The 27468-nt window shown below is 39.6% G+C and overlaps 1 protein-coding gene across 8 annotated transcripts in view; it reads left to right on the plus strand.

Annotated features, from left to right (window-relative positions):
- Positions 1-27468, plus strand: part of tenm4 (teneurin transmembrane protein 4) — a 452208-nt gene that overhangs the window by 38997 nt on the left and 385743 nt on the right. For 2 of the 8 annotated variants that reach the window (XM_060826619.1, XM_060826620.1), the window contains exon 3: positions 11486-11520. The exons of the other annotated variants lie outside the window; for them this stretch is intronic. In XM_060826619.1, the coding sequence (XP_060682602.1) occupies positions 11486-11520 (35 nt within the window). The remainder of the gene's footprint in view (positions 1-11485; positions 11521-27468) is intronic. 8 annotated transcript variants of the gene reach the window in all.

Raw genomic sequence — 27468 nt, forward strand, 5'->3', positions numbered from 1 at the left:
TCCTGTCTCTGTATTGTCAGGAATTTCCTGGATGTTTGCACTTTTGATAGGCAGTTTTTCTGTTCCATGGACTCTCTGAAAAAAAGTCTCCAACTCTGAGTTAGGATGGAAGACTTCAAGTAATTTGAACATAATTATCTGGATAGCTTCCTGGGAAATATTCAACAAAGGACTTAGAAGTGCTGGGTTTTGTTTTCAGTGTGCATGGAATAGTATTGTTGTAAATGCTAGGGTTTTCTGGAAAGAAAGACAATACAGAATAGACTCAGAGGAAATAAGTGAAACAATAACGTACTTGGAACCAGTGCAGGCATGTTATCAGCAAAACTTAAACAAGGACCTATCCCCACTAGTATGCTTTCAGGGTTCATAAAATGTACAAGGGCTAGTGTTAATCGATCAGATTAGATTAGACTTACAGTGTGGAAACAGGCCCTTCGGCCCAACAAGTCCACACCGACCCGCAACCCACCCATACCCCTACATTTACCCCTTACCTAACACTACGGGCAATTTAGCTTGGCCAATTCACCTGACCCGCACATCTTTGTGACTGTGGGAGGAAACCGGAGCACCCGGAGGAAACCCACGCAGACACGGGGAGAACGTGCAAACTCCACACAGTCAGTGGCCTGAGTCGGGAATTGAACCCAGGTCTACAGGCGCTGTGAGGCAGCAGTGCTAACCACTGTGCCACCGTGCCGCCGTGGAGATTTATTCTGGATGACGTTGTATCAAAATTATAATTTTAAGTATATTTTAAAATGTCAAGGAGAGGTTTGGGGAAGGTTTAAGATTTTAATCCTTAGATTGGAAAGAGATTGAGGGAAATCAAGACTATTCAACTATGGATCTAAATGCTTATGTTTTGCATTATGTCCCCTCCCCAATTAACATAGGAGCCAATCTAATTAAAGGCACTGCAGAAAACGATAGCCAGTAATCATTCCAGCCTTTAAATGAAAGTGAACATGAGGCTAAATCAGGTTTTGAAGTAAACGAAAAAGATACTTTTACTTTGTTAATAACTTTAAAGGGCTAATACCAAATTATAGATATGTCTACGATGGACGGTTTCTTCTGCTTTGTACTTTTTGAAGTCCTACATCCATTAATTAACTTAGAAGCCATTCAGCTCTTGAAATTCCAGATAAAGCAGCTGCCTCACAGTGTCAGGGACCCAGGTTTGATTCCAGCCTCAGGTGACTGTCTGTGTGGAGTTTGTACATTCTCCCTGTGTCTGTGTGTGTTTCCTCCCACAATCCAAACATGTGCAGTTTAAGTGAATTGGCCATGCTAAATTGCCCATTTTGTTCAGGGATATGTCGGTTAGGTGCATTAGTCAGGGGTAAATGCACAGTAATAGGGTAGGGGAATGGGTCTGGGTGATTTGCTATTCATAAGGCCAAATAGCCTGTTTCCACACTGTAGGGATTCTATGATATGAGCCACCCTCTGTGTGAAAAAGTTGCCCCTCAGATGCCTTTTAAATCTTTCTCCTCTCACCTTAAAATTAGTTTTGAACCCCCCTTCCCTAAGAAAATGGCCTTGGCTATTCGCCTTCTCTATGCCCCTCATGATTTTCTAAACCTCTATAAGGTCAGTCCTCAACCTCCTACACTACAATGAGAAAAAAAACCCACCCCATCCAGCCTCTCCTTACAATTCAAACTCTCCAATCCTGGTAACATCCTTGTGAATCTTTTCTGGACCCTCTCTAAGTTAATCATCTCCTTCCTACAGCTACCTGACCAGAACTGTACATAGTACTCCTAAAATGGCCTCACCAGTATCCTGTGCAGCTGCAACACCATGTCACAACTCTTAAATTCAGTGCTGTCAGCAATGAAGGCAAGAGTGTCAAACATTTTCTTTACCACCCTGTCTGCCTGTGACACAACTTTCAAAGAATTATGTACCTGAACCCCAGGTCTTTTTGTTCAACAACACTCCCTTGGAACCTACCATTAACTGTGTGAGTCCTACCCTTCCATAATGCAACCCCTCACATTTATCTAAATTAAACTCCATTTGCCAATCCTCAACCCATTGGCCCAATTGATCAAGATTCCTTTGTAATCTTAGATAACCATTTTCACTGTCTATTATACCACCAAAGCTCAGTTTAGCTCAGTTGGCTGGATTGCTGGTTTACCAAGCAGAGCGATGCCAACAGCATGGGGTCAATTCCCATCACTGGTTTGAGGTTAGCATGAAAGACTCTCCTTCTCAACCTCTTCCTTCATCTGAGGTCTGGTGGCTATCACATTAAATCACCACCAGTAGCTTCTCTCAAATGAGAGCAGCCCCTATGGCGACACAACAAAACATACCACCAAATTTTCATATCATCCGCAAATGTACTAACAATGCTTCCTATATCCATGAATGACAAACAACGATGGACCCAAAATTGATGCATGTGGAGCACCACATGTTATAGGCATTCAGTCTGAGAAACAATCTCCCACCATCACCACCCGCTGTCTCTTGCCATCAAGTCAATTTTACAATCAATTGGTTATTTCTCCCTGAATCCCATGTCATCTAACTTTATCAACCAATCTACAATATGGAACTTTGTCAAAGGCCTTACTAAAGTCCATGTAGACACGTCTACTGCTCTGCCCTCATCAATCTTCTTGGGCCAAATGGTCTCTATTTGCACTGTAGGGATTCTATTGTTTCTCCTTTGTACCACCCACTGTGGTACTGAGCACATGGATCATGGGGTGCCAGATGTAATCAATGAGTCTTGTTGTTTTGGCTGAGGTTGGCGAACCTGACTACTGCCCCTCCTCAAGAAAAGAGAAAAAGAAACAGACTGTGTCATACTGGGATTCTGAAGGCTTTAAACATTCTGCTGGGAAATGAGAATAATGGGTGTGATCTTCTCTGCTGTTCCACTCTTGATTTGCACACAAAAGGCACGCACTCAGGATAAAAACAAATGCCTGAGGATGCTAGAAAAGTGGGAGAAATGCAAGACTCAAACTATGACTCAAGATGAGTCTGATCAGACTCAAAACGTTAACTCTGTTTCTCTCCCCAGGTGCTGCAAGACCTGTGGAGTTTCTCCAGTATTGTATTTTGCCAGGAATAAATATGGGACGGTTGTCAGAATGATCACTTACAGAACTGAAAATGTATGAAACTAGAAAGAGAACAGGGAAAAGAAATGAGTTCTGAACCAGTGTGAGAAATACGAGATTGTAGGATCAATTGCCTAAGTGCACTTGCTCTTTCCTGACATGAAGTCTCACCCATTAGGAGACTGTACACAATACTCACCTGTAAACACTCCTGGCAGGAGCCAGAGACCTGGTTCAGAAGTGAGGACACTACCACATGAACTCCCCTATATGAGTCTTCTATCCCAGATTAATTCCCAACACCTTATCTGAATTGCTTCCTTGCATCCTTGATTCAAGCCTTTTAACAGTTTTCCCTTGGAATGCCGAGCTCCTTAATAAGGGTCATCATCTCAAGAGATAAAATGGCTGCATCCAATATAGTAATACATATTTTATTTCTACACATACTAACTGGTCTGTTTTGTGTCACCAATATGTAATATTCATAATTACATTTTGAATATTGACAGGCCCTGTGAAGGTTGAACTATGTCCAGCTCTTCAGTTAATATAGATAATGTCACCTATTTTCACCCAGAATTTTCAACAGCATCCTGATGTTTTCATAAATTTGCAAATAATAATGCCTACCAAGTGATTAAAAAAAGGTGAGTGAAGAAAAAGTGACATTTACTGACACAAACAAGAATAGCACTTTAGCAACAATGACCTCTTCAACAGCATGTTCCAGACAATTGGGAAGAGAAAAAAGTTTGGTACAAGCCAAACTTTGCAACAATCCTGTAAAACCTACCTGCAAAATGAATGTGGAGCGCAGTTTTGTGTCAATCAAACTCCACAGTAAGACAGACAAACTCTTAAAAAGAAGCTTTGATGAAAGGTTTTAGGTAGACCTTATGAGAAAAATTTAACAAGAGACTGAGTGAAGGACAATGATTGCATTTTAGTAAAAAGAGTTAAGGGAACAAGCCCTGAACAAAAAAAGCAGCAACTGATGTATTGAATAACAAAGGGGTTCAAAACTGGAAGTGTTTACTGCATCCAATTGAGCAAATGAATATGATATATGCTTCACATTCAGCAGTTGTGCAGCAACATCTCTGAGCAGTACCTTACATGGACCAGCTCAATAATTAAATGTCTACAACAAGCCACACACTAGCCCAGTCAGTTGGCATTAGACAAAACCATGCACACCAGGAGCTTGAAACATAAGTGATAAAGTTACATTTATATTTTATGTTGGTTCAAAATTCAGTTGCTGGGTCAGGTCCCAGGTCCCTCAAAACCGATGATGCTCAAAGTTGAAAGTATTTTCAATACTGAAAAGTATTTAATTTTCTAAGAAATTTGGTAACAGAAAGTGTAGATGAGAGTAATGCTGTTGATGTGGTGTAAGTGGATTTACAAGTGGCACTTAATACAGTGCCACATCAACAGACTTGTGAGAAAAGTTTTAACTCACGAAGTAAAAGGAACAGTAGCAATGTGGATACCAAATTGGCTGAGTGATAGGAAACAGAGAGTCATGATCAATGGGTTTTATTGGGCTGGAGGAAAGTTTGGCAGCGGAGTTTGGTATTGGGATTCTCGATGATCTAAGCATTGATTTACAGGGGACAATTTTAAAGCTTGCACATGATATTAAATCTTGAAACATTGGAAACTATATGGAGGGCAATGTAGAACTCCAGAAGGATATAGGCAATTCGGTGGAGTTGGCAAAGATGTCAGGTGAAGTTCAATGTAGAAAAGTGTGAGGTAATTTATTTTAGTAGGAAAAATATAGACAGAATTGTAACATAGGGATTACAGTACTTAAGGGGTGCAGAAGCAAAAGGATCTAGGTTCAAGCATGCATATAGATAATTATAGGTGAAGGGTAGATGGACAAAGCAATTAAGAAGCATACATTATCCTGGGCATTATTAATAGAGTAGAAAAGCAGGGAAGTTATGCTGAATTTAAACAAGACACCCCCCTGTTAGACTTCAGCTGCTGTATTGTCTACAGTTCTTGACGTCATACTGTAGAATGGAAATGAATGTCATTGGAAAGAAGGCAGAAGAGATTTACAAGGTTTCAGGAGGAGAAACTTCAGTTATGAGGAAAGCTTGGAGAGGTTGGTTAAGTTCTCTTTGGAGAGAGGAAAACTAATTGGAGATTTGAGAAAAGTTTTGAAAATCAAGATCAAGAGAAAGTGTTCCCATTTGTAAAAGTATCAAACATGACAGGTCACAGATTTAAAGTGATGTGCAAACATAACAAACATGATGACACAAAAAACCTTTTTCACAGAACAAGTGGTTCAGGTCAAGAATGTACAGTATGGATATGTGGTCGACGCAGGTTCAGTTGTGAAACTCAAAAAGGGCATTAGATGATTCTTTGAATAAAAACAACATACAATGGATCAAGGAAAAGGCAAGAGAATTGCAATAAGTCATAATGCTTGTTGATGAGCAACTGCAGACACTAGAACTGCATCAAGTTACCTCTTGAATATATCAAAGAATACTTCTAAGGAAGGCAGAGGGAGAATACTTTTCTATTCCATTTCCCAATTTCAGTGTTTCATAGAAGATTACAAGTTTGTGATTATGCAAATGATTTTATTGGAAACCTGAACTATAACAACCAGCTCAATTTAGAACAGACTTTCAATGCAGTTTCACATTCACCCCAGAAGAAAAAACTTGACTATAATGTTTCCATAATAGATAGCATCTGGAGTCCAATTTCATTTTTGAACATTCAACTTTGACAAAATAATTACTATGTGTTGCAGTGTGGAAGAAGATATTGATTTATTGGCATGCCTACTGTTATGGGTGGATCAACAAATTGTTGTTTGAAAGCCATAATTTTTAAAATCTTTAAATTACATCCAATGAGAAACAATGAGTTCATTAACTCAGTCTTCTTCTTCAATGAAATTGAAAGCCACCTATAATGTTAGTCAGTATTGTGGTTGTTACTTGACCTCATATATACATGTTAGTTTGAAATGCTGCATATTGCATTCACTTACGTATTTATATTTTCAGAAAATGTGCAGTAAAATTTCAGTGGAGTGATTTACATGCTAAGAACACCCAGTTGTGTTATAGCTATTATTTTCTCTCATTTTCATTATCTACAACATTCCTGCATTATAACATTACTTGTTTTGTCACAAACATTAGATTGAAAAGATGGACATGTTCTGAAAATGTAATTACAATGTAAAGACACAAATTACAGTTTTCATTACATTTTATTATGTGGTTTAACACCTCGGCCTACAGTAATTTACATATGAATCTAATGTACGTATGTAACTTTATGATTATTCCTATATTCATTGAATTTAAACATTACGACAGCCCACTTTTTAAGCTAGATACAAGATGACCTAGAACAGAGTTTATGCCATTTCTAGAATCTTAGAATTTGAATTTAAGGATGAATGACAATTGCTTTACAAATGTCCCCAAACAAAATGCAGGAAAAAGTCCCTAAATGACCCCACGTTCACAGTTTAAAGGTGAGTACCAACTTAATAAAACATTTTGCCGCCATTTTCAGAATTCACTGGAGTCAAGCCAAATTCCAGAGGATTGGAGAGTTGCAAATATGACTCCCACCTTAAGGAAAGTGCTGAGAGATTAATGAGGTCCCCTAAGCCTTACTATCACTCTTAGGGAAGTGTTTGAAGTATGCAGAGGGATAAAATAAGGGAACATTTTGAGTGGGCATAAGCTAATTTCAAGCAACCAGGCTGTTTTGCTTGACTGTTATTTCATTTATTTGAGGTGAGGAAAGACCAAGTAAATAGAGGACAGACAGTAGATGTTAACCACCTGGATTGCAGGAAGATGTTTAAGTATTCACAGAATTCACTATCATTTAAAGTTCAAAGTTGTGGAAAACTGGGATTGTATTAACATGGATCTATAAATGCTGGTTGCATAAAGGTACCATTAGTTAATTGTATGTGGTTAGGTATCTGGTTGGTAGCCAATGGAGTTTAGTGTTAAGATTGATGATTTTTTTTTCATTTTTATGAACAGTTTAATGGATGGAACTGTGCCAAAAGCTGTGTCTAATGATAAATGCCATTGGGTGGAATGCTGTAATAAGATTAATGGCATAAAAGGTGACAAAATATTCCGCTGCTTCTTCTAAACAACATCCCTGAATGCTCAATGACTACCATTGTCCATGGTCTCTTACCCACGATACTCCACATCAGCAAATGACCAGTTTCACCACTGCATAATGCCTGCTGTCAGACCAAATTAGGCTTCTCTATAGGCTTTCTGATGGACATCTATGACTTGCATGTTTCTGCCAAGTTGCTGTGCAGCCAAGGACAAAGTGTGCATCTACATTGGATGCTTTTGTCCTGACATAGACACATGCATCTTATAGCTGCTAGCTTAATTTCTTCGTGTTCACTCAGTATTTTACTTCCCTGAAGGCTGCCAGGCTCTGACTGCTACTGATTGCTTTCTGAGTGCAGACAGACTCTAGGACTGAGCTACAAGCTGTTAATCTCTGTGCGGCTCACAATACTTTCTTGATGGACAGCATCTTCAATGTTTCTTACAGACTGCCAGTTTCTGTGGCTTTTCATTGTGTTCTTCAGTTGAGCTCAGTTATAACACTCAAACAACATCCTGGGGGTTCCATTGATCAGAAACTCAACTGGACATGGCACATAAACGCAGTAGCTGCAAGATCAGGTCAGAGGCTAGGAATACTGCAGCGAATAACTCACCTCTTCACACCCCAGCATTACAATGGAATATTCTCCACTTGCCAGGATGAGTACAGCTCCAACAATACTCGAAGAACTTGATAATGTCTGGGACACAGCAGCCACTAGATTTGTGCCACATTCACAACAATTCACTTCTTCACCACTGATATTAACTCAATGACACTGAAGGAGTACCGCTGTACTCTATTTCCAAGTTTGGGTGGTGAATGCCTTGTCGGGAAACTTGCAGGTGGTGGTGTTTACAAGTATCTGTTGCCCTTGTCCTTCTCAATGGTAGTGGTCATGGATTTGAAGGTGCCATCTCGGGATCCTTGCTGACCCATTGCAATTCATCTTGTAGATAGGATACACCACTGCCACTGAGCAACATTAGTAGAGAGAATGAGCCAATCAAGGGAATTGTTTTGCCCTGGATGATGTCAAGCTTCTTGAGTGTTGGTGGAGCTGCACTCATCCAGGTAAGTGGAGAGTATTTCATAACACTTTTCACTTGTGGTTTGTGGATAGTGGATAGACTTTGCAGAGATAGGAGGGGAGTTATTTGTTGCAGGATTCTTTTAACCAGCTGTTGCAGCCATTATCTTTATGTGGCTTGTTGAATTCAGCTTCTGGTCAATGATAACCCTCAGTATGTTGACCATGGGGAATTTAGTGATGACATTGAATGTCAAGGGGCAATGAGGGATTGCTTTATTAAGAAAGGCAAAATAGGTTGGGACTCTACTCATTGGAATTTAGAAGAATAAAAGATGATCTCATTGAAACATTTCAGATACTTCAGGCTTGTTGGGGTAAATGTTGAAAAGATCTTTCTGTCATGTGGAAGTCTTGGACAAGAGGGCATAATCTCAGGAAAAAGGGGTAGCAAAGAGTTTTTTCTCTCATAGGATTGAGAGTTTTTGGAGAGCTGTTGACCATGGAGAGCTATGGGAACAAAGTCCTTATGTATATTGTGGATATTGAGATTGATAGTTTCTTGATCAGTGGGGAAATCAAAGGTTACGGGAAAGGGCATAAACATGGACCTGAGGAATGTCAGATCAATCATGATCCTATCGGGTGATAGAACAGGCTCAAGAGGCTAAATGGCCTACTCTTGTCTCTATTTCTTATGATCTTATGAATTGGATTCTCTCTTTGTGGTATTGGTCATTGCCTGGCCATGTTATTTCCATTTTTCAGCTTAAATATATGTATTTTTCCAGGTGTTGCTGTAATTGGGCCTGGACTACTTATGTATCTGAGGAGGTGCAAATGGTACTAAATGCTATGTAATTATTAATGGCTTCTCCACTTCTGACCTTCTGAATGGGAGATGGTCATTGATAAAGCAGCTGAAGATGATTGACCCTCGGACATTCCCTTCATGTACTCCTGCAGTAATGTTCAGAAGCTATCTCCAACCAGTGAAGAGTTGCTACTGATCTTTGATGTAGCGCTCAGTCAAATACAACTTTGGTGTCAATGGCAGTCACTTTCACCTAATCTCTGAAATTCTTTTGTCCCCATTTGAATCAAGGCAATAGTACATTCAGGAGCTGAGTGGCCCGAGTAGAACCCAAACTGGGCATCACTGAGTGGGTTATTGCTGAGCATGTGTTGCATGATAGCCAGTGTCACTAACATCTTCTGTCTCTTTACTAATGATTGAGATCAGACTACTGGGGTGGTTATTGGCTGGGTTAGTCAGTCCTGCTTTTTCTTGAGAAGCAGATTCTGAAATGCCTGCATAGTTCCTCCCCCCTCTGTGTGTCTTCTGACATCAACCTGTTTCCCCAGGAGGAAGAGGCAGCTGGAGTGAGGTCAAGATCTCACATCTTCTTCTCACCTTGTCATTGATACTGTGCTCCCCTGGCTAAGGCAGTGGAGTGCAGGTCCCATGCCTCACTGAGCATTCTGCTGGACCTCAGTCTGCATGACATGTGAGTGAACACAGCCAAGTGCATGTACCAGAGCAAGCACTGATATCTGATAACACTGATGGACTCCTTCATTCTTCGTTTCACCTCAAAGACTACCTGTGGCAAAACTGCCTGATGTTTTAATGCCTTCTGCAGCAATTCAACCAAGTTATTGCTTGCCAAGAATGGAGCTAATCTTCTGCTTGGCCTGAGAAGGTACCTGGTTGTTTGCAGTCCAATGAGTGTAGGAGATCTAAGGTATTTCTTTCTCGACTCGCTGTGGAGATGTGCCAGTGTCAGACTCGCCAAATTATGTCCCATGGTCTAATCTCGTCTATTCGCCAAAGTGAAAATCTCTGGTGGAGAGTGCAGGTGAACACCTTGCCGAGGAATCTTCTGGGGCTTCACCAGCTTCGTCCTCTGAGATGGAAGTGGAACTGAGGGTCTCTAGCACTGGTTGTAGAGTCATACAGCACAGAAACAGACCCTTCAGTCCAACTAGTCCATGCTGAATGTAATCCAAAATTAAAGTCGTCCCACCTTCCTGCTTTTGGCCCATATCACTACAAACCTTTCCTATTCATGTAACTTTCCAAATATCTTTTAAACATTGTAGTTATACCCGCATCACCACTTTCTTAGGAAGTTCATGCCACACGTGAATCACCCTCAGTGTAAAACATTTACCTCTTATGTCTTTTTTAAATCTCTCCCCCTCATCTTAAAACTATGCCAACTAGTCTTGAAATCCCTATTCCAGGGAAAAGATAACTACCATTAACTCTTTCAATACTTTCTTGTTATTTTATAGACTTCCATCAAATCGTCTCTCAACTTCCTGATGGTGGAATCCATCTTATTATTATCCACAGTGTTTCCTGGACATCCCTCCTGTTTGTAATGTTATCTATGTCCTGAGCTGCTGAACCATTGATAGTTCTGTCTGGTTCAGTCTCTTCTTAGGGGAGGCTCCTTGGGTGCTATTAGTGCCTGCATTAAAGAAGGGAGATTAGTTGTGGAAGACGTTTAAGAGTTAGGAATAGGAAGGATGAGTTCGCGCCAGTGGTAATGGGAGAGAATCACAGCTCAATGAAGCTTATAGAGTTGGTTGCCCATTGGTGTCTCCTACTTAATCTAGTATTTCTTCCTCATCAGGAGAAAGAAGTTTGATGGTTCCAATCCCTTGACAGCACTTGGACCTTTTAGCAATGTTGAGGGTCAATTTACCCCATATTGAGACAAAGAAAAGGATTGAGTATAATGGAAGTAGATGTAAGAACACTTGGGCTCATAAATGTGGAGCAGAGGCAATGAAGTGTTCAATGAGTGTGTAAGTAGTGTAGAGAGTAGATAGGATGATTAACTACATTTAAGTCATCATTGGACAAGCAAATGGACGTACATGGAATAGTGTAGGTTAGATGGGCTTCAGATTGGTATGACAGGTCGGCGCAACATCGAGGGCCTAAGGGCCTGTACTGCGCTGTAATGTTCTATGTTCTATATCCTATGAGCCATTTTGGGGGGATGAGATGAGTGAGAGTCCTTGAGAGGTCATGATGCATGCAGTAATGAAAGTTGTAGCCCATGAGTTTTTATGCGATGCAGAATTGTGGTCAGTGATTGTCCTGAGTGTGAGGTAGCAGAGAGGAGATGGTGGAACTGGCACTAGCAGAGTACAGGAAATTATTGAACTGTTCTGTGCATCCCTTATGACAGCACAGGCCCAGTTCTGAAGAAGGGTCACTGAACCTGAAACGTCAACTCTGATTTCTCTCCACCGATGCTGCCGGACCTGCTGAGTTATTCCAGCAACCTCTGTTTTTCATTCCTCAGAGACTGAAGCAGTCCATGTCCACAGGCAGCAAGACCTGGATAATATCCAGTCTTGGGCTGGCAAGTGACAGATAACATTTGTACCACATGCCAGACTATCTCCAGCAAGAAAGAAGTCAAACATCATGCCTTGATGTTCAATAGCACTCTCCACTATCCATGCCATTGACCATGAATTGAACTGGACCAGACATATAAATACAGTGGCTACTAGAGAAGGTAAGTGACTAGGAATTCTATGGTGAGTAACTCACCTCCTGTCTCCAGAATATCTGTCCACCATCCACCAGACATGAGTCAGGAGGGTGATGGAACACTCCACAGTTGCCTAGTTGAATGCATCTGCAACAAAACTCAAGAAACTTGCCACCATCCGGGACAAGGCACCCCAGTTGTGTGGTACTCCAACCAAAATGTTTAAATTTCACTATCAGTGCGCATCAGCTACAAGACACATTGCAGCAACTCACCAAGGTTCCTTTGAAAGCACTTTCCAAATCAGCAGTTTGTACCACTTTGCAGCCTATGGTTATGTGGGAACTTGCAAGTACCTCTGCAAGTCACACATCACCCTGATTTGGAATTATATCATCATGACTTCATAGTCATTGTGCCAAAACCCTGAACCTTCTTCTCTGACAGCACTATCTTCTCAGGATTCTTATGATGGACAATAAATGCCAGCTTCAACTTTCATGAGAATTGTGAAAGTGATCAGAGGTAAAAATAAATAGATTAGTAACAAACCTAGCTGAATTTTTTGAGGCAATAAATATTCTAATAGATAATCTAGCATCTGTTCATACACATGCAATAAGGTTCCACATTAGACATGTGTGGCCAAAATGAGGATGCAATGCAGCTATTTGACGTTTATAGGCAATTGCTTGGGAGATAGTAGACTGAGATTGGGGATATTCCAAATACAGGGAGAAAGTGAGGACTGCTGATGCTGGAGATCAGAGCTAAAAAATGTGTTGCTGGAAAAGCACAGCAGGTCAGGCAGCATCCAAGGAGCAGGAGAATCGACATTTCGGGCATAAACCCGGAAGAAGGGCTTATGCCCGAAATGTCGATTCTCCTGCTCCTTGGATGCTGCCTGACCTGCTGCACTTTTCCAGCAACACATTTTTCAGCAGCCATGTTCCATATACAGAATATTCACGTTGGTAGTACCGGCAGAAAGTGTCATCCAGGATCTCTGCAGCCTCATCTTTTCACTATTTTAGTTATTATCAAAATTCCAGATTATAGTCCAGCAGGTTTATTTGGAAGCGCTAGTTTTTGGAACGCTGCTCTTTCATCAGGTAGCTGTAGAGCCGGATCATAAGACAAAGAATTTATAGCAAAAGATCACAGTGTAATGCATGCAACTGATACGATATATTGAACAAATCTAGATTGCTGTTAAGTCTTTCATCTTTTAGAATGGCTTGCAGGTTCCAGTTCATTAATATGTAAATCCCAGAACTTCTTTCAAGTCACATTCTCAAGGTAACTTAAGGTTTTATACAAAAAGAAAGTGATATCTCAGCTCAGGCAAAGCATTAAAGGTGTGAGGTTAGAGTCTGTCTGTATCCCAATTTTGAGTCAGACTGGTTCTATTTCCAAAGTAGGAATTGATAAAATGTTATGTGGATTAACTGTCTGCATTGACTGCCTGCAGATTGTGTGTTTTTTGAATAAAATAGAATGTATTTATTAGAATGTTAATATTAATAGAATGTATTAATTACATCCCCATAGCTATCTGATAAAGGAGCAGCACTCCAAAAGCTAATATTTCCAAATAAACCTGTTGGACTATAACCTGGTGTTATGAGGTTTTTCATTTTATCCACTAAAGTCCAACACCGGCACCTCCACACCATGGCGAACATTGACACCACTGTTTTAGTGACCATGTTAGTTCAACAGTAAGTAATATTGAAAGGAACAGAAAACTTAAGATGAGTGTATATTTGAGATAATCACAGATGCAGGTTAAAGAGAAAAAACATACTGTTATCTGCTTTGCATTTACTGCTTCAGAAAGACCGACTGATGACTCATCAATCCAAAAAGAATCATGATATAATAATGACATTGAAATTTGAATCTCAGTGTCTTGAATGCAGAAGAGTACTTTATCTACTAAATAAAATGCTGTCGTGAATCTGATCATTTTCACGATTCTCACAAATTACATGATTACTTACCTATTCTAAATAAAACAGAATCATTAATAACTTTATCAAAAACATTTTATCATTCCCAAATACATTATTGTAAAGGTATTCAAAATCTTTTGAACTTGCCTGTTAATATGTTTCCAATTCCAGACGAGGGTTTTCCTGTGGATCATAACCATGCTGGGTGTCACAAACAATATCTCCTAATGAAACATCTTGACTCCATAAGGATACAGGGTATTTAAAACATCCTTCTCCATGATGGATTGCTGCATGCAGATTTTCTATATGTGTTCAGTGCTAGAATATTTCCATATGACAGGATTAAGGCCATCGATATTAGAATCCCACCTACCATTTTTAAATGCCCCTATCTCTGTTCAAATATAAATGTGAGCATGAAAATCAGGCCTATGGTGTTCAACAGAATAATTACCTTGTCAAGAAAAATAATGGTAGCTAGAATTCTGAAATTAAGAGCAGAAACAGTTACAAATGCACCGAAGATTCTTCATTATAACAAAAGTTAAATTTAAATATGGACCCTTCATTAGAACTGAACAATAAATGAGTAATGAAATGAAGTGAACAGAATGAAAAATGGAGTGCAGTAGAAAGACGGAGTCAGTGGAATATTCAAATTAGGTTTATTGAAAGCTAGTATTGACCTGGTTTCACATGAGCATCTTACCAATGAAACGGTAAAATTTACTAAAAGTCCAACAATTAATGAGATGAGTTGAATGAAAATCTGAAATAAAATGGAATTCTATAATTGACATCTATAAGATTGTGCAATGATGTTATTATTCTGCATAAAAGATGATAAATTGAATGAAGAGGGTAATTTGAACCAATCTACTTTCTCTGGTGGGTAAGTTCAAAATAAGGAGATGTAAACTGAATAATAAAGGTAAGCCATTCAGGCATGATGTCAGAACATCATCCATCACAGGAATAATTGTCAAAACCTTCAACTTCATGAAAAACCTGTTGAATCTTTGAAAATGTAAAAGACTGAGATTGATATATTTTAATTGCCAGGGTATGAATGATTATGAACCTCCAGCAGTTCAATATAGACTCAGTATAGATCAGATGTAATTAAATGATATGGTAGAAGGCTTGAGGGGCTCAAATGCCCACTGCTATTTCTATATTTCTGTGAGATATGAGGAAGAGAATTGTGGACTGCACATTGCCCGTTGGTCATGATGCCATTTAATATTCATTTTAGGGATGAATTTCAATCATCTTTTAATATTTATTCACTGGCTAATCTAGCATATATTGCCCGTTCCCATTTGCCCAGAAGGCTGGTCAGAGTCAACCACATCAGTATGGGTCTGAAGTCACATATAGGCTGCACCAGTTAAAGATGGAAGTTTCCTACCCGAAAGAACATTAGTGAACCAAATGAGCTTTTCCAACAATTGAGAATGATCTTATGGTCATTCAAAGTTAAAAATCACACAACACACCAGGTTATAGTCCAACAGGTTTATTTGAAATCACTAGCTTTTGGAGCACTGCTCCATAGTGCTTTCAAATTAACCTGTTGGACTATTACCTGGCGTTATCTGATTTTTAACTTTGTACACCCCAGTCCAACACTGGCGACTCCAACTTATGGTCATGATGAGACTCTTAATTCCAGATTTTTATTGAATTCAAATTCCGCCATCGATCTTGGGACCCAGAACATTACCTGGGTCTCTGGATTAACAGGCTAGTGATATTCCAACTAGGCTGTCATGTCTATTGGTTTTGTTTGTGTTCTATTTTGTTGTCTGTAAATAAAAGCTCATGTTTGGAACTGTTTCCCTACTGGACAATAACAAGTTACATGTCTCCGGTGTGCACTGGGGACAGGGTAGTGCTGACTTGGTGTGTTCAAATGGAATGTAGCTGGGAGCAAGTAGGCTGTGTGGTCTGGTGGTTAAACAGTATGAGGGTGACAGAATGGGGGTTACATGCATAAGGGAGTGTGAGACATGTGACCTCTGTGCCGCAAGCAGCATGGCTTTGTGGATGCTGTGCCGATCGGCTGGCAGTGAGGGGCAATGGTAGTCTGTCAACACTTATTCAGGGCTCAATGGCCTTTCAAAGATGGCATGGATGGACTTAATATTGAGTTCAACAGTTCAGAATGTGAACCCATGCCCATTCCTTGCCTTTCTTTTAGCTTTACTTGTTACAATTTCCCCTGCCCAACTCCAGTGGGACAAACTGTTCCTTCCATTTGGCAGTTGGACACACCATTGTTCTGCATTTCTCACACTCCAATATCAGCAGCTTTTCTCCGCCAGCACTCCGTCACGCTCCCCCCCACCCCCCATCCTCCACTATTGCATAAATGTTCTCCCCTCCACATTTCACTTCAGCTCTGATTAAGCATCACCTAGTCTCAAAACGTTAGCTTGATCTCACTCCATGGATGCAGCCTGATTCTCTATGATTTCCAGCATTTTTTGTTTCTGGTTCAGATTCCAGCATCTTCAGTAATTTGCTTCTAGTTATAAACTGACTTTGGTAAGGCACAATGAAAAATCTCACTGGTTCACACACCAAAACCCCCTTCTAAATTCAACACAACTTGCACTTAGGCAAACATATGTAAGTTTCAAACCAAAGAGTCTGCAAATAGATGAAAATACATTAAGTGAGTGAGAAAACATTTAATAGATGGAATTTGATGTGGGAGAAACCAATGTTGTTGAGTTTGGTGGGAAGGACATTAATCGTGGAGACGGATTGCAAAGTGCAGATAAATTCTGCAAACCTTGTATATGAATAACACATGTTAGTATGCAAGTTCAGCAAGTAATCATGAAAGCAAATGGAATATCGGACTTTATTTATGTGAGATAGAGGGAAGTCTTATGGCAAATGCAGTAGGCATTGATGAAAACGCACTGAGTAAATTAGAATCAATTTTGACCTCCGTACAGAAGAATACACTTCTCTTGGAAGATGTTCAGATGAGTCTTACTCAGCTGAGACCTTGGATGAAAAGTTTGTCTGATGAGGAAGTATTGAGCTGCTTGGGCATGTACTCATTGAACTTTAAAAGAATGAGAGGTGATCCTATTGAAATATATTAAATTCTGATGGAGCTTCACACATTGGTGTTGAATGGGTATTCCCCTTCCTATGATGGAGTCCTGAACTGAAGGCCTATTTTGAAATAAGAAATCTCCTATTTAAAATCACGATAATAATTTCTTCTGCAGGTGTGTTAATCTTGGGAATTCCATTTCCCACAGAGGTGAGGGGGTTGGGTCATTGAATGTATTCAATCCAAAGTCAAGCAGACTTTAGTTCTGCAGGGGAATTGAGGTGAATGAGGGGTTGGAGGAAATTGGAATTAAGGCCACAATCAAATTAGGCATGATTTTGTTGAATAGTGGTGGCAGGTACAATGGGCAAAGTGGGTGAGTCCTGCTCCTAGGTATTTTATAAGAGCAGAAAGTGCTAGAAAAACTCAGAGTGTCACACAGAGAGTGAATGAATGACCATTTTTAGTCCAATATGACTTCTTTGGAAGATGCTTTTAGATCGATTAAGTTTCCCCAGCAACTTCTGTTTTATTTCAGATCTCCAGTAAGTGTCAAATTTTGCTCCTGTTTATGTTATTCCCAGTCAGATATTTTCATTTAGAAGCTGCTATTTTCTACGTTCCATCAAATCCAACTCGTCGAGAGTGTGGTGCTGGCAAAGCACAGCAGGTCAGGCAACATCCGAGGAGCAGGACAATCGACATTTCGGGCATAAGCCCTTCATCAGGAACCTCACTTTCTCCTCCACAAATCCTATTAGGTAATTTTACACGAATTATATAAGGCTTCTTTTAATGAAAGCTTTAATTGCAGAACATTTTGAATTCACTGCACAACCGTCATCTACTCCTTTAGTTAATTACTCATGAAAGATAATCTGCATCGCTCAAACCTGCAATGAAAGGTTGTATGTTGAATTAATACCTAGGGCAAGAAGGAGGTTTTCTGTGAAACCAGCAAATTGGCTGTTTTTGCCAGAGGGATACATCGTGCCCAGCTGCTCTGATTTTCAGCAGTGTTGGTTCATGTCAAGAAAGCAATTGAGAAGCATGGCATCACCAATCAGTTCCAAATTTGAAATGCTCCTGCCTATGTAGATCAACATTAACAAGATCTTACAAGACGCTCTTAGGCATTACTTTTCTGTTCTCATTGGCATGCTAACATGTCTAGCATTCTTCAATTCATTTCTGTCCTTGCGTTCTGCTTTTTTTGGATATTTACATTTCATAGCCTCCAGCACTCAATATTATCCCTCCATTTACATAGCCTTAAAATATTAACTGGAGCCCTCTTATATTTTCACTCATCTGCTTGAGAATTATAGAATTTGTGCCATTTGATCCTGAGCCCTTTTGACAATTAAGTCACAAAATTGTATTTTTTGCGTGTGTAATTTATGTAAACTAATGTGACAGATGTCTTTTTTGAAATTCTTGTATATATGTGATGAATTTATTTGTGAACTTTGTTAGAACTTATAAATGGTATACACTATACATCTTTATACAGTTTAATTCTTCAGCCTGCGTAAAAAAACTTAAAGGCCATGAAATTACTTCATATAGTGGTCTCCTGAGTCTTCTGCAGTAGCTCTCATCTGCAAGTTCACTGCAAGTACAGTGAAATGAGTCATAAGATACATGGGGAGCCTGTTCACTAATTAATGTGAAAGCATAGTTTCTTTAGTTTTTTTTAAAAATTCATTTATAGGATGTCGGCATCTCTGGCTAGGCCATCATTTATTGTCCATCCTTAATTGTTCAGAGGCTAGTTAAGACCTATTGCTGTGAATCTGGAGTCACACGTCAGCCAGACCAGGAAAGGATTGTGTATTTCCCTCACTAAAGGATTTTAGTAAACCAGATGGATTTTTATGATAATTGGCAGTGCTTTCATCATTACCATTAAGCTTGCTTTTTATTCCAGACTTATCTGAATTCAGATTTCACCCTCTGCCATGGTGGGATTCAAACCCACGTCCTCCAAACATTAGCCTGGGCTTCTGGATTACTTAATCACCTGCTTCCACTCCCTCAGGGGGTGATCCTTGAAGATCTCCTGGCCTCCAACAGAACTATTGCCTTTCTCTTCTTGCCTACTGTCGTCATAATGCTTTTAGTTAATTACAGTGGAACTTGCTTTCTTCCCTCGTGTTTTCTAAGGTGTGGCCTGCCTTTCAGGAAAGTAGACTCCCCGTACAATGTGTCATAAAGTTGGTCCTCTTTTCTAAAAGCTGTTCCTTTTCTCAAGGATACTGCATCCTCGGTTTCTTTCAGGTGGGGAGGGGGGGTGGTTGGTGTCGCAAACAGGCCAGGCTCCAAAACACCTGGGTTTGGTACAGAAATGAAAGGCCTTTTCATTTATATGTAAATAAATGAGTGTTTAGGCGAAAGCTTTTATGTCTTTTGAAGTAACCTGTAAAATCAAGCGGGCGTAGTCAGAGCTGAGTAGTTCAGTCCAGAACTAATTAAGGAGTTCAGCTGTGGAGCTGTGTGGAAACAGGCTGTGAAACTCTCTCTCCTTCTGCCATTCTAACTTCGACCTGTGAGCCTTTGTTTCATTTTTACTATGTTTAAGGGGTTTGTTTATTGGGACCATTGTGCATATTCAGAACAGCATAATTAAGTCTAGTTTGGTGTTCCTTATTCTGTTCTTTATGTTTCATTCTGTAATTTTATTAATAAATTTTTGTCTGTTTTAAAATCCGCAATCAACCTAGCTAATTTACTCTGGGTAATTTTCACTGTACACTTACTGATACCAGTTGCAAAGTTATGGTCTGGGCTGCCTACTTTTGAGTGGTCTGGCCTAGTCCATAACAGATGTGATTTGGAAACAACATTAGCAGTTACATTTACTGACTGGAGGAGCTGTAGACCATGGAGAGAAACTGGCCGATTCATAGAACCCATGTGACCCTAAGCTTCAATCATGTAGATGTAGGTTTAAGGGGCAGGTGTACTCCAAATTTGAATACTGTCTATCTTGATCTGTACTGTGGTCAAACCCATGACCACTTCCATCTAGAAGGACAAGGGCAACCCATACATATATCGTCATTCCTTCACTGTCACTGGGTCAAAATCCTGGAATGCCCTCCTGGATGGCATTCTGGGTCAACCTACAGCACGTCCACTGCAGTGGTTCAAGAAGATAGGTCACCACCATCTTTTCAAGGGCAACTAGGGACGGGTAATAAGTGCTGGCCCAGCCAACAATATTCGCATCCTATGAATGAGAAAAAGAATTATGGGTCCAGAGATGGACCCCTGCACTAGAAGTCAGGCTATCCACCTCTGGTGCCATCTGTTCCAGTGGTGTCACTCAGAAAGGATTTCCTTTCTTTCTTATCAGTGGCAATTTTGTCACATTAAATCTGAAGACCTGTCTTTACTGCATAGTGAGAAAAAGAATGACTTAGCAAAACTTTGAATGGCTTATGTATACACCTTTCTATAGTATCAATGTAGATTTCACCAGTTTCCTCATTTCCCCTTCCCCCCCACCTTATCCCAGTTCCAACCTTCCAGCTCTGCACCATCCTCATGACCCGTCCCATCTGTCCATCTTCCTCCCCATCTTTCCGGTCCACCCTCTCCACCGAACTATGACCTTTACCCCCCCCCCCTTCTCCATCCACCTATTATACTCTCAACTACCTTACCCCCAGCCCCACCCCCCTCTCCATCCCCGAGGCTCTCAGCTGCATTCCTGATGAAGGGCTTTTGCCCAAAATGTCCATTTTCCTGCTCCTCGGATGCTGCATGACCTGCTGTGCTTTTCCAGTACCACACTCTCGACTCTAATCTCCAGCATCTGCAGTCCTCACTTCCACCTACCTTTCTATATCAGTCACGTCAGGGTATGTTATTACGCAAAAGAGGCTTGGCCATATGTACACTTTCCTAACAGAGCTCATGGTTATTATGCATTTTGAAATTCACTCTTGAAAGTACTTCAAAGTTAATAATGCTTTCAAAATTCTCAGTATTTGGTCGTTAAGATATCATGCCATGATGCTTAATTCTCTCATGCTGATGTAACGGAATTGAGAATGCAGATGGTATAACCCTGACCGGAACTGATGATAGTAGCTGAATGTGTCACTCAATACTGAGTCTTCGCTGCTGGCATTTCAATTTTACACATTGGTCACCAGATTGGAGAGGAAGGAAAACAAAACTGTGAAAAATTCAACCAAGGTTGTACAAATGCATCAAGCATCTCCAGTCAAAAACAAGCCATCAGATGAATGATTGCTACCTATTATCAAGAGTTTCACAGGCATCTGATAAGATTTCATTTATATTGTGGAGAGAAAATAAGAACCTAATCTGGCATTTTAAAGCAGATGAAGGACTGCAGTTGCTTTAGGACATATCCCAAAGAAATTATACTTCAATGAAAACTAGAGTTATTTGTGTATGAACACCTTCATCTTCTGCATTGTGTCACTGCTTTTTCTTCTACTGTAATTGATCAACAATAGATGAGATTCAGTTCAAAGGGAAGTTAATGAAAGAATTTAAAATTATGAAGTGTTCTGGCAGAATAAGTGGGGATTAAAGTTATTTCCTCTGCTTGGGAAGTCAGTGATGCGATATCATCAATTTAAAATGATCACAAGGAGAATGAGAAGAGAGGTTTTGCAGAAATTCATTTACACAGAAGCTGTTAGAATATAGAATGCAGAGATCATTACATTTTCAAGGAAAATCGATAAACAAATGAAGCCGATGAAGATACAGGGCTATAGGGAATGTGCAAGACCATGGGATTAGTTTTTGATTGCACTTGCAATGAGATTGCACTGACATAATGGGTTGAATGACCTTCTTCCGTACTGTAATTTTCGAAGATACTTTGCTTGTGCACCACAGATTACAGATCGCCTTGTCAGTATTTTTATTTTGTTTCCCCTACCCGCATGCTTACAAAAGGCTAGAAAAGGTTTCATACATCCAGTCCTGTCCAAAACATTTGACAGGCTGCTAAATAAAAGGTTCTGTGGTCATGAGGTCAAGAAGCAATCTATTCTGCCCCAGTGACTTCCTAAGAATTTCTTCTCAAGATATCCGACCAAAGATGTGTTCATATCTAACATGACCCAAGCAAACGATGTTACTTCTTACTTGCATTCCTCCTTTCACCTTTTTTTGTATCACCTTGTTGGATGGTTTGGATTAGAAGACAGGGAATTTAATGCCAGCTTCCTAACAGTACCACATCCTGAGGTAACAGGATTGAACCTAACACTGAACACCAGCTCTGCTTCTTCCTACTCTCGTCCTTCTGTTATTTGGGGAAGGGCATTACTTGCTGTTTATTTTGACAGTGCCCACAGCAATTCAGTTGAGATTGGATAAATCAGCAGAGCACAGAGTCAAATCTATATCTACTGCTCTAAGAAAACTTAGCATTGAGCTGCAGTTCCCTTTCCCTTCCTCCCAGATTTTCCTAAAGCCACTTACTCACATCCCAGAGAAGAATCCGACAAATGCTAACCACCATTTGGTTGATACTTCAGCCAAGTTCCAAATATTTACATGTGAATCAAAACACTGAATGGCAACAGACTATTAGACAATGGGACATCACAGTTGTCTCCTCATAGTTGGCAAAAGTGAGGACTGCAAATGCTGGAAACCAGAGTCTAGATTAGCGTGGTGCTGGAAAAGCACAGCGGGTCAGGCAGCATCTGAGGAGCAGGAAAATCGACATTTTGGGCAAAAGCCTTTCATCATTCCTGGTGAAGGACTTTTGTCTGAAATGTCGATTTTCTTGCTCCTCGGATGCTGCTTGACCTGCTGTGCTATTCCATCACCACTCTAATCTAGTCTCCTCATGGTTGGAAGCTTTGACTCAATGATAGTGCTATTACTTCTGGGAAATGAGATTGTCATTTGAAGCCCCATTTCAGAGGTTCCAACCCCTAATCCAGACTGATGAATAAGCATATAGCATTGAGTGGTTGACATATGTCATTTGTGAGATATTGCTTTTCAAAGCATGGCTGCTAATTTTGTTTACATTATAACAAGGATTAAACTTTATCAGAGGTTTGAATGTGAAACCTTTGGGACTTAAAGTCTTGAAAGATACAATTTAAATGAAAACTCAGTCTTTCTCAGTCCACAAATGCTTATCTTACAACAGGGATAATTGAATAATAGTCAGGAGTTTGAAACATAGTTGGCATTTTCTGTTGTTAGCTTTGGGTGTTCATATAAATTTAGGCAAATAAACAATCAAACTAGGGTTCAAATCTAACATTTTCACTAAAGTTTCACAAATCTAAAGTTTTCACTACCATACCACATAACATTGACGTGAATTACAAAGAATTTTTTTTATTTGAATAGGGATTAAATTTACCTTCGGCAAGCATTCAATGCGTGTGTCACCTCATCATGTGTATATGGCAACCACTCCAATTATAATGTTGCAGTATTGCAGAGTACTGAACAGAATTACATTCATGAGTGCTACTTGTTGCCTTATCTCTTAAAACTTCTTGCTGGAATTTCTTTGAGAGAGCTCCTAACCCGTTGCTGCAACTTCAACAGAAACATATTTTTGTGTTATGCCTCTGGTATCCATATTTGCTGGTCCAAATTTAGAGGAATCAAACAGAACGACCCCCCACCCACCCCGCCCCCAACAAGGAAATTCACAGCATTCTCACATCAGATAAGCTAAAGCCGCTACTTTAAAAGAGCCACTTGAGATTTCTTCCAATAGTCCTGGATGAAGTACAGTCAAAAGAGAAACTCCAAGATTTTTTAGTTAGCTTCAATGAGTATTATAACATTCTACATGTGAAGTATTTTTCTTTGCCAGATAGAACCACTTCATTTTTTAAGTGAGTCACATTTCATTAACTTCATTACTTATGCTCCACTGTTTTAGCTAAAAGCGCAACATTTTTAAAAATTGTAACAGTGGGACAATTTATTTTTAGATTACTAAGATAAAGAATGTGAAATATGTTGAATTATTCATGAAGAAATGGCTCCCACTTTTGTATAGCTTCTGAAGACAGCTAGGAGAGTAAATTGAGCTATGGATTACAAAATAATGGGCAAGATCTTGCTGGAAAAATGACAGTACTTTAATGGCATATAAAAGCAAAGAACTGTGAATGCTGGATATCTGAAATAAAAACATAGTGCTGGAGAAGCTCAGCCAATCTGGCAGCATCTGTGGAGAGGGAAGCAGAGTTAACATTTCAATTCCAATATGAAATGGTGTTGTACCCAAACGAGCATTGGGTCAGGAAGAAGGGTTCTGAAGTTGGGTCATTCCACCTGAAATATTTACCCTGATCCCACTCCACAGATGCTGCCAGTCCTGCTGAGCTTTTCCAACAATTTCTGTTTTTATTTCTGTTTCTGATTTCCAGCATCTGCAGTTTGATTCAGTTTCTGAGTAAGCGCAACTTAACACCACAATCGATGATGCACTCCATCACTTTGTTGATGATTGGAAGTGGATTGATGGGGCGGTGAATAGCCAGATTAAATTTGGTTTTTTTTGGAGCAACCTTCTACATTGCTGGGTAAATGTCAGTGTTGTGGAATACTTTCAAGCAATTCATACCAGAGAGATGGAGGAAGATTTAATCTGACTGAACTGACCAAATAATGCCACAAGGGAGATGGAATTTGAACTGAGCGTTACCACCACTGCTATTAACTGAGTCAGAACACTGGATGGGTAACCCAGTTGTTCTTAGGTAGTCAGTTGACAATTAAAATATTATAATGTGAGCTCATATTTAAATGCTGCCAATTCAACTTCTATTGTTAGGGAAGTGATGACTGTTGGATCCTGGGGTTAACTGCCTTTGCTCATTATTGCAGGATCCAATCTACATACCTTTCTAACTTACACATAATCGGAGGTTAGCCCAGCCCATTGGCACAGCCTCAAATCCATTCACTGGCTTTCATTCTGACCCCAATACTACCCTGAACCCACTCCCCCTCCAGTTTCAGTCACGGTCTACCACCCCCCCACCAAAGATTGGACCATGCTCTTCAAATAAGAATTGATTGGGTGTTTAATTGTATTCAGTTGTTATGTATTAACTGGGGGATAAACTTCATTCGTGAATGTAAGAGTAGGATGAAATTGTGATTATAGATATTTTTATCCAATCTGTTCAGACATTTGCTCTGGATCAATTGAGACTTGAAACCAAACCTCTCGGGACACTAACACTGCAGCATGTATGCCCTGAAATGGTGATTACAAACAAATTAAGATTGAATTTCAGTTCTAAGCTTCACAATCTGTCTGTATCCAAGTCCTAACACTTGGCCATCCCTCTTTGGACCAGGAATAGAGCAGGCCTCACTCCAGGGTTGGAGCTTGGTCCTAACTTGGGCATTCCTGCCAAATGAGGCTGACCAGTAGGCTGCCAACTGTCAATGCCAAAACATGAACTCTGTAGGTGTAAACCTCTGAAAATTGCAGAAACCCCCAAGCTCAGTGTTTCCTGCTTGCTTTTGGTTGCCCCACCCCCAGTGCCCAGTGGATCAAACATTAAGATCCTCCCTATAAGAGTCAGTATCAAACAATCACAAGTCATAAAACGTATGAACTCAATGCAGACTTATCCCACATTTCACAAGAGCACGACTGGAGCATCTGAGTGACATTTCCATCCCTTAGCTCTTCCATATTTGAGGTTTCTGATGTGATTACGGATGTCAGTTAAGTACTAGAATATTTTTATAACTGAAATATTAACAATATATGTTCTTTCAGCACAGCAGCAGAGTATATGCTTTTCAAATTTGCAATTGTATTTATTTCACATTAACCACATGTTCCTTCTTTTCCTTAATCTTCACCTGAACTTGCAACGTCCTAGTAATCGTTTGTTTCAATCTGTGCTACATTATAGTACCTGGAATTTGCTGCCAACAACACTTCTTACAACGTTGCAGGAACTTGTAAGAATTGAATAACTGGAGTGCAGAAGGTCTGATAAGTGGTCACCAAACTGAAAACACGTACTTCAGGCTGATTTGTGATATAGTTGAGATGTTGTGGTATGATATGTTACCATTTCTCCCAGATATTACGCTCTGAAAGATTTCTGGTATCATCCAAAGCAAATTAAATAAGGTGAAGGAAGTTTTGTAAAATGGCTGGTTTATAAGATAAAAATGTATATGGTCAAAAGGATGATCTATCTTTAATGATCATGCATATAATTTAAATAAAATGAAATATTAAGTAGATGGTGTCAATGATATTTTATGTTAATATCTGTTAAAAATTACTTATTCTCGCTCACTAAAACATGCAGTGGTTCAGACATTTAAATATCTGGGATGAAGACAATTGTTTCCTTAATGTCACTCAAGCTGGTTTTACACTTTGAAACCATCAGAGAGGAGAGATTTACTTCATTACCAGCTGAGTACAAAGTTGACTGTCATTAGTGTTTTCTGTTCATCAAATAACATTTGAAATGTCTGCTTGGAGGAACTCACTGAGCATGGGATGTATACTGTGGAGGAGAAGAAAGAGTTGGAATCAAGAGTGTGGTGTTGGAAAAGCACAGCAGGTTAGGCAGCATCTGAGGAGCAGGAGAATCATCCGGTGCTCCGTCAATATGAGTCTAAGTAAGGACACAAGCTTACAGTATTTGCTTTATCTATCATCAGGAATCCTGATGAAGAGTTTCTCCTGCTCCTCAGGTGCTGCCTGACCGGCTGTGCTTTTCCAGCACCACACGTTTTGACTCTGATCTCCAGCATCAATGGTCCTCACTTTCCTCTTTATTTATCCTCTGTCTGGCATCAAATTGCAATTCTTTTTCAAATGGTGTCTAAGTTTTGAGAGATAATATTTTCTTTGTTTTAATTTTAAATAGATTAGAATTCAGGATTTGATTTTGCTTATTGTCAAATTAAAATGTTTTTTAAATAGATTCCCCAAATCATACTTGTCTCATGTAGTTCTGCTAACCTCCATGCACTAACTAAAGATGTAACAAGTATGCATGAACTTAAATAACACACTGTAACTGGTTGTTTTCTTTAATATAGACTCACAATGAATTATTTTAAAGCAGTAGATTGAATTTCTATAATGTCATCACCATAGTGAGATCTCACAAAGCACTTTACAGCTAAGGGTTGGATGAGAGCCAAAAAAGGGTATAGAGAGGGCTAAGTAGAGAAATAGAACATGAGACTGACAGAAATACATTTAAATATGATGAAAATTGATTTTCATTACCCATCTTTTGAAATCATTAATAATGTCAAGGTTGCCTTCAAATTTAGTGCTTGATGTTGTGAATGGGCAATAGGAATATGGAAAACAGTGGATTGTCCAGACTATCAGGATATTGTTAGCCATCTGATAAAAAAAATTCTATCTACTTTGCTTGTCTGTTCTAGATTCTTTTCATTGGATATGTTTTCTCTCTTTCCTTAGGTTTATATTTTGTTCTGCTAAATGTTATTTGTCAGTAATTTCACACTGCCCATTCTGTGTTATCACTTTGCTGAAGGCATTAATTGATACTGCAATGTAATTCCACAGGGATTGAACACTCTCCATTACCTAATTCAAAACTAATGAATTATTTCTGAAGTCTAGACCCTGGTGTAATGT

This window comes from Hemiscyllium ocellatum, chromosome 6 (genome assembly GCF_020745735.1).
Source record: "Hemiscyllium ocellatum isolate sHemOce1 chromosome 6, sHemOce1.pat.X.cur, whole genome shotgun sequence".
Lineage (NCBI taxonomy): Eukaryota > Metazoa > Chordata > Chondrichthyes > Orectolobiformes > Hemiscylliidae > Hemiscyllium > Hemiscyllium ocellatum.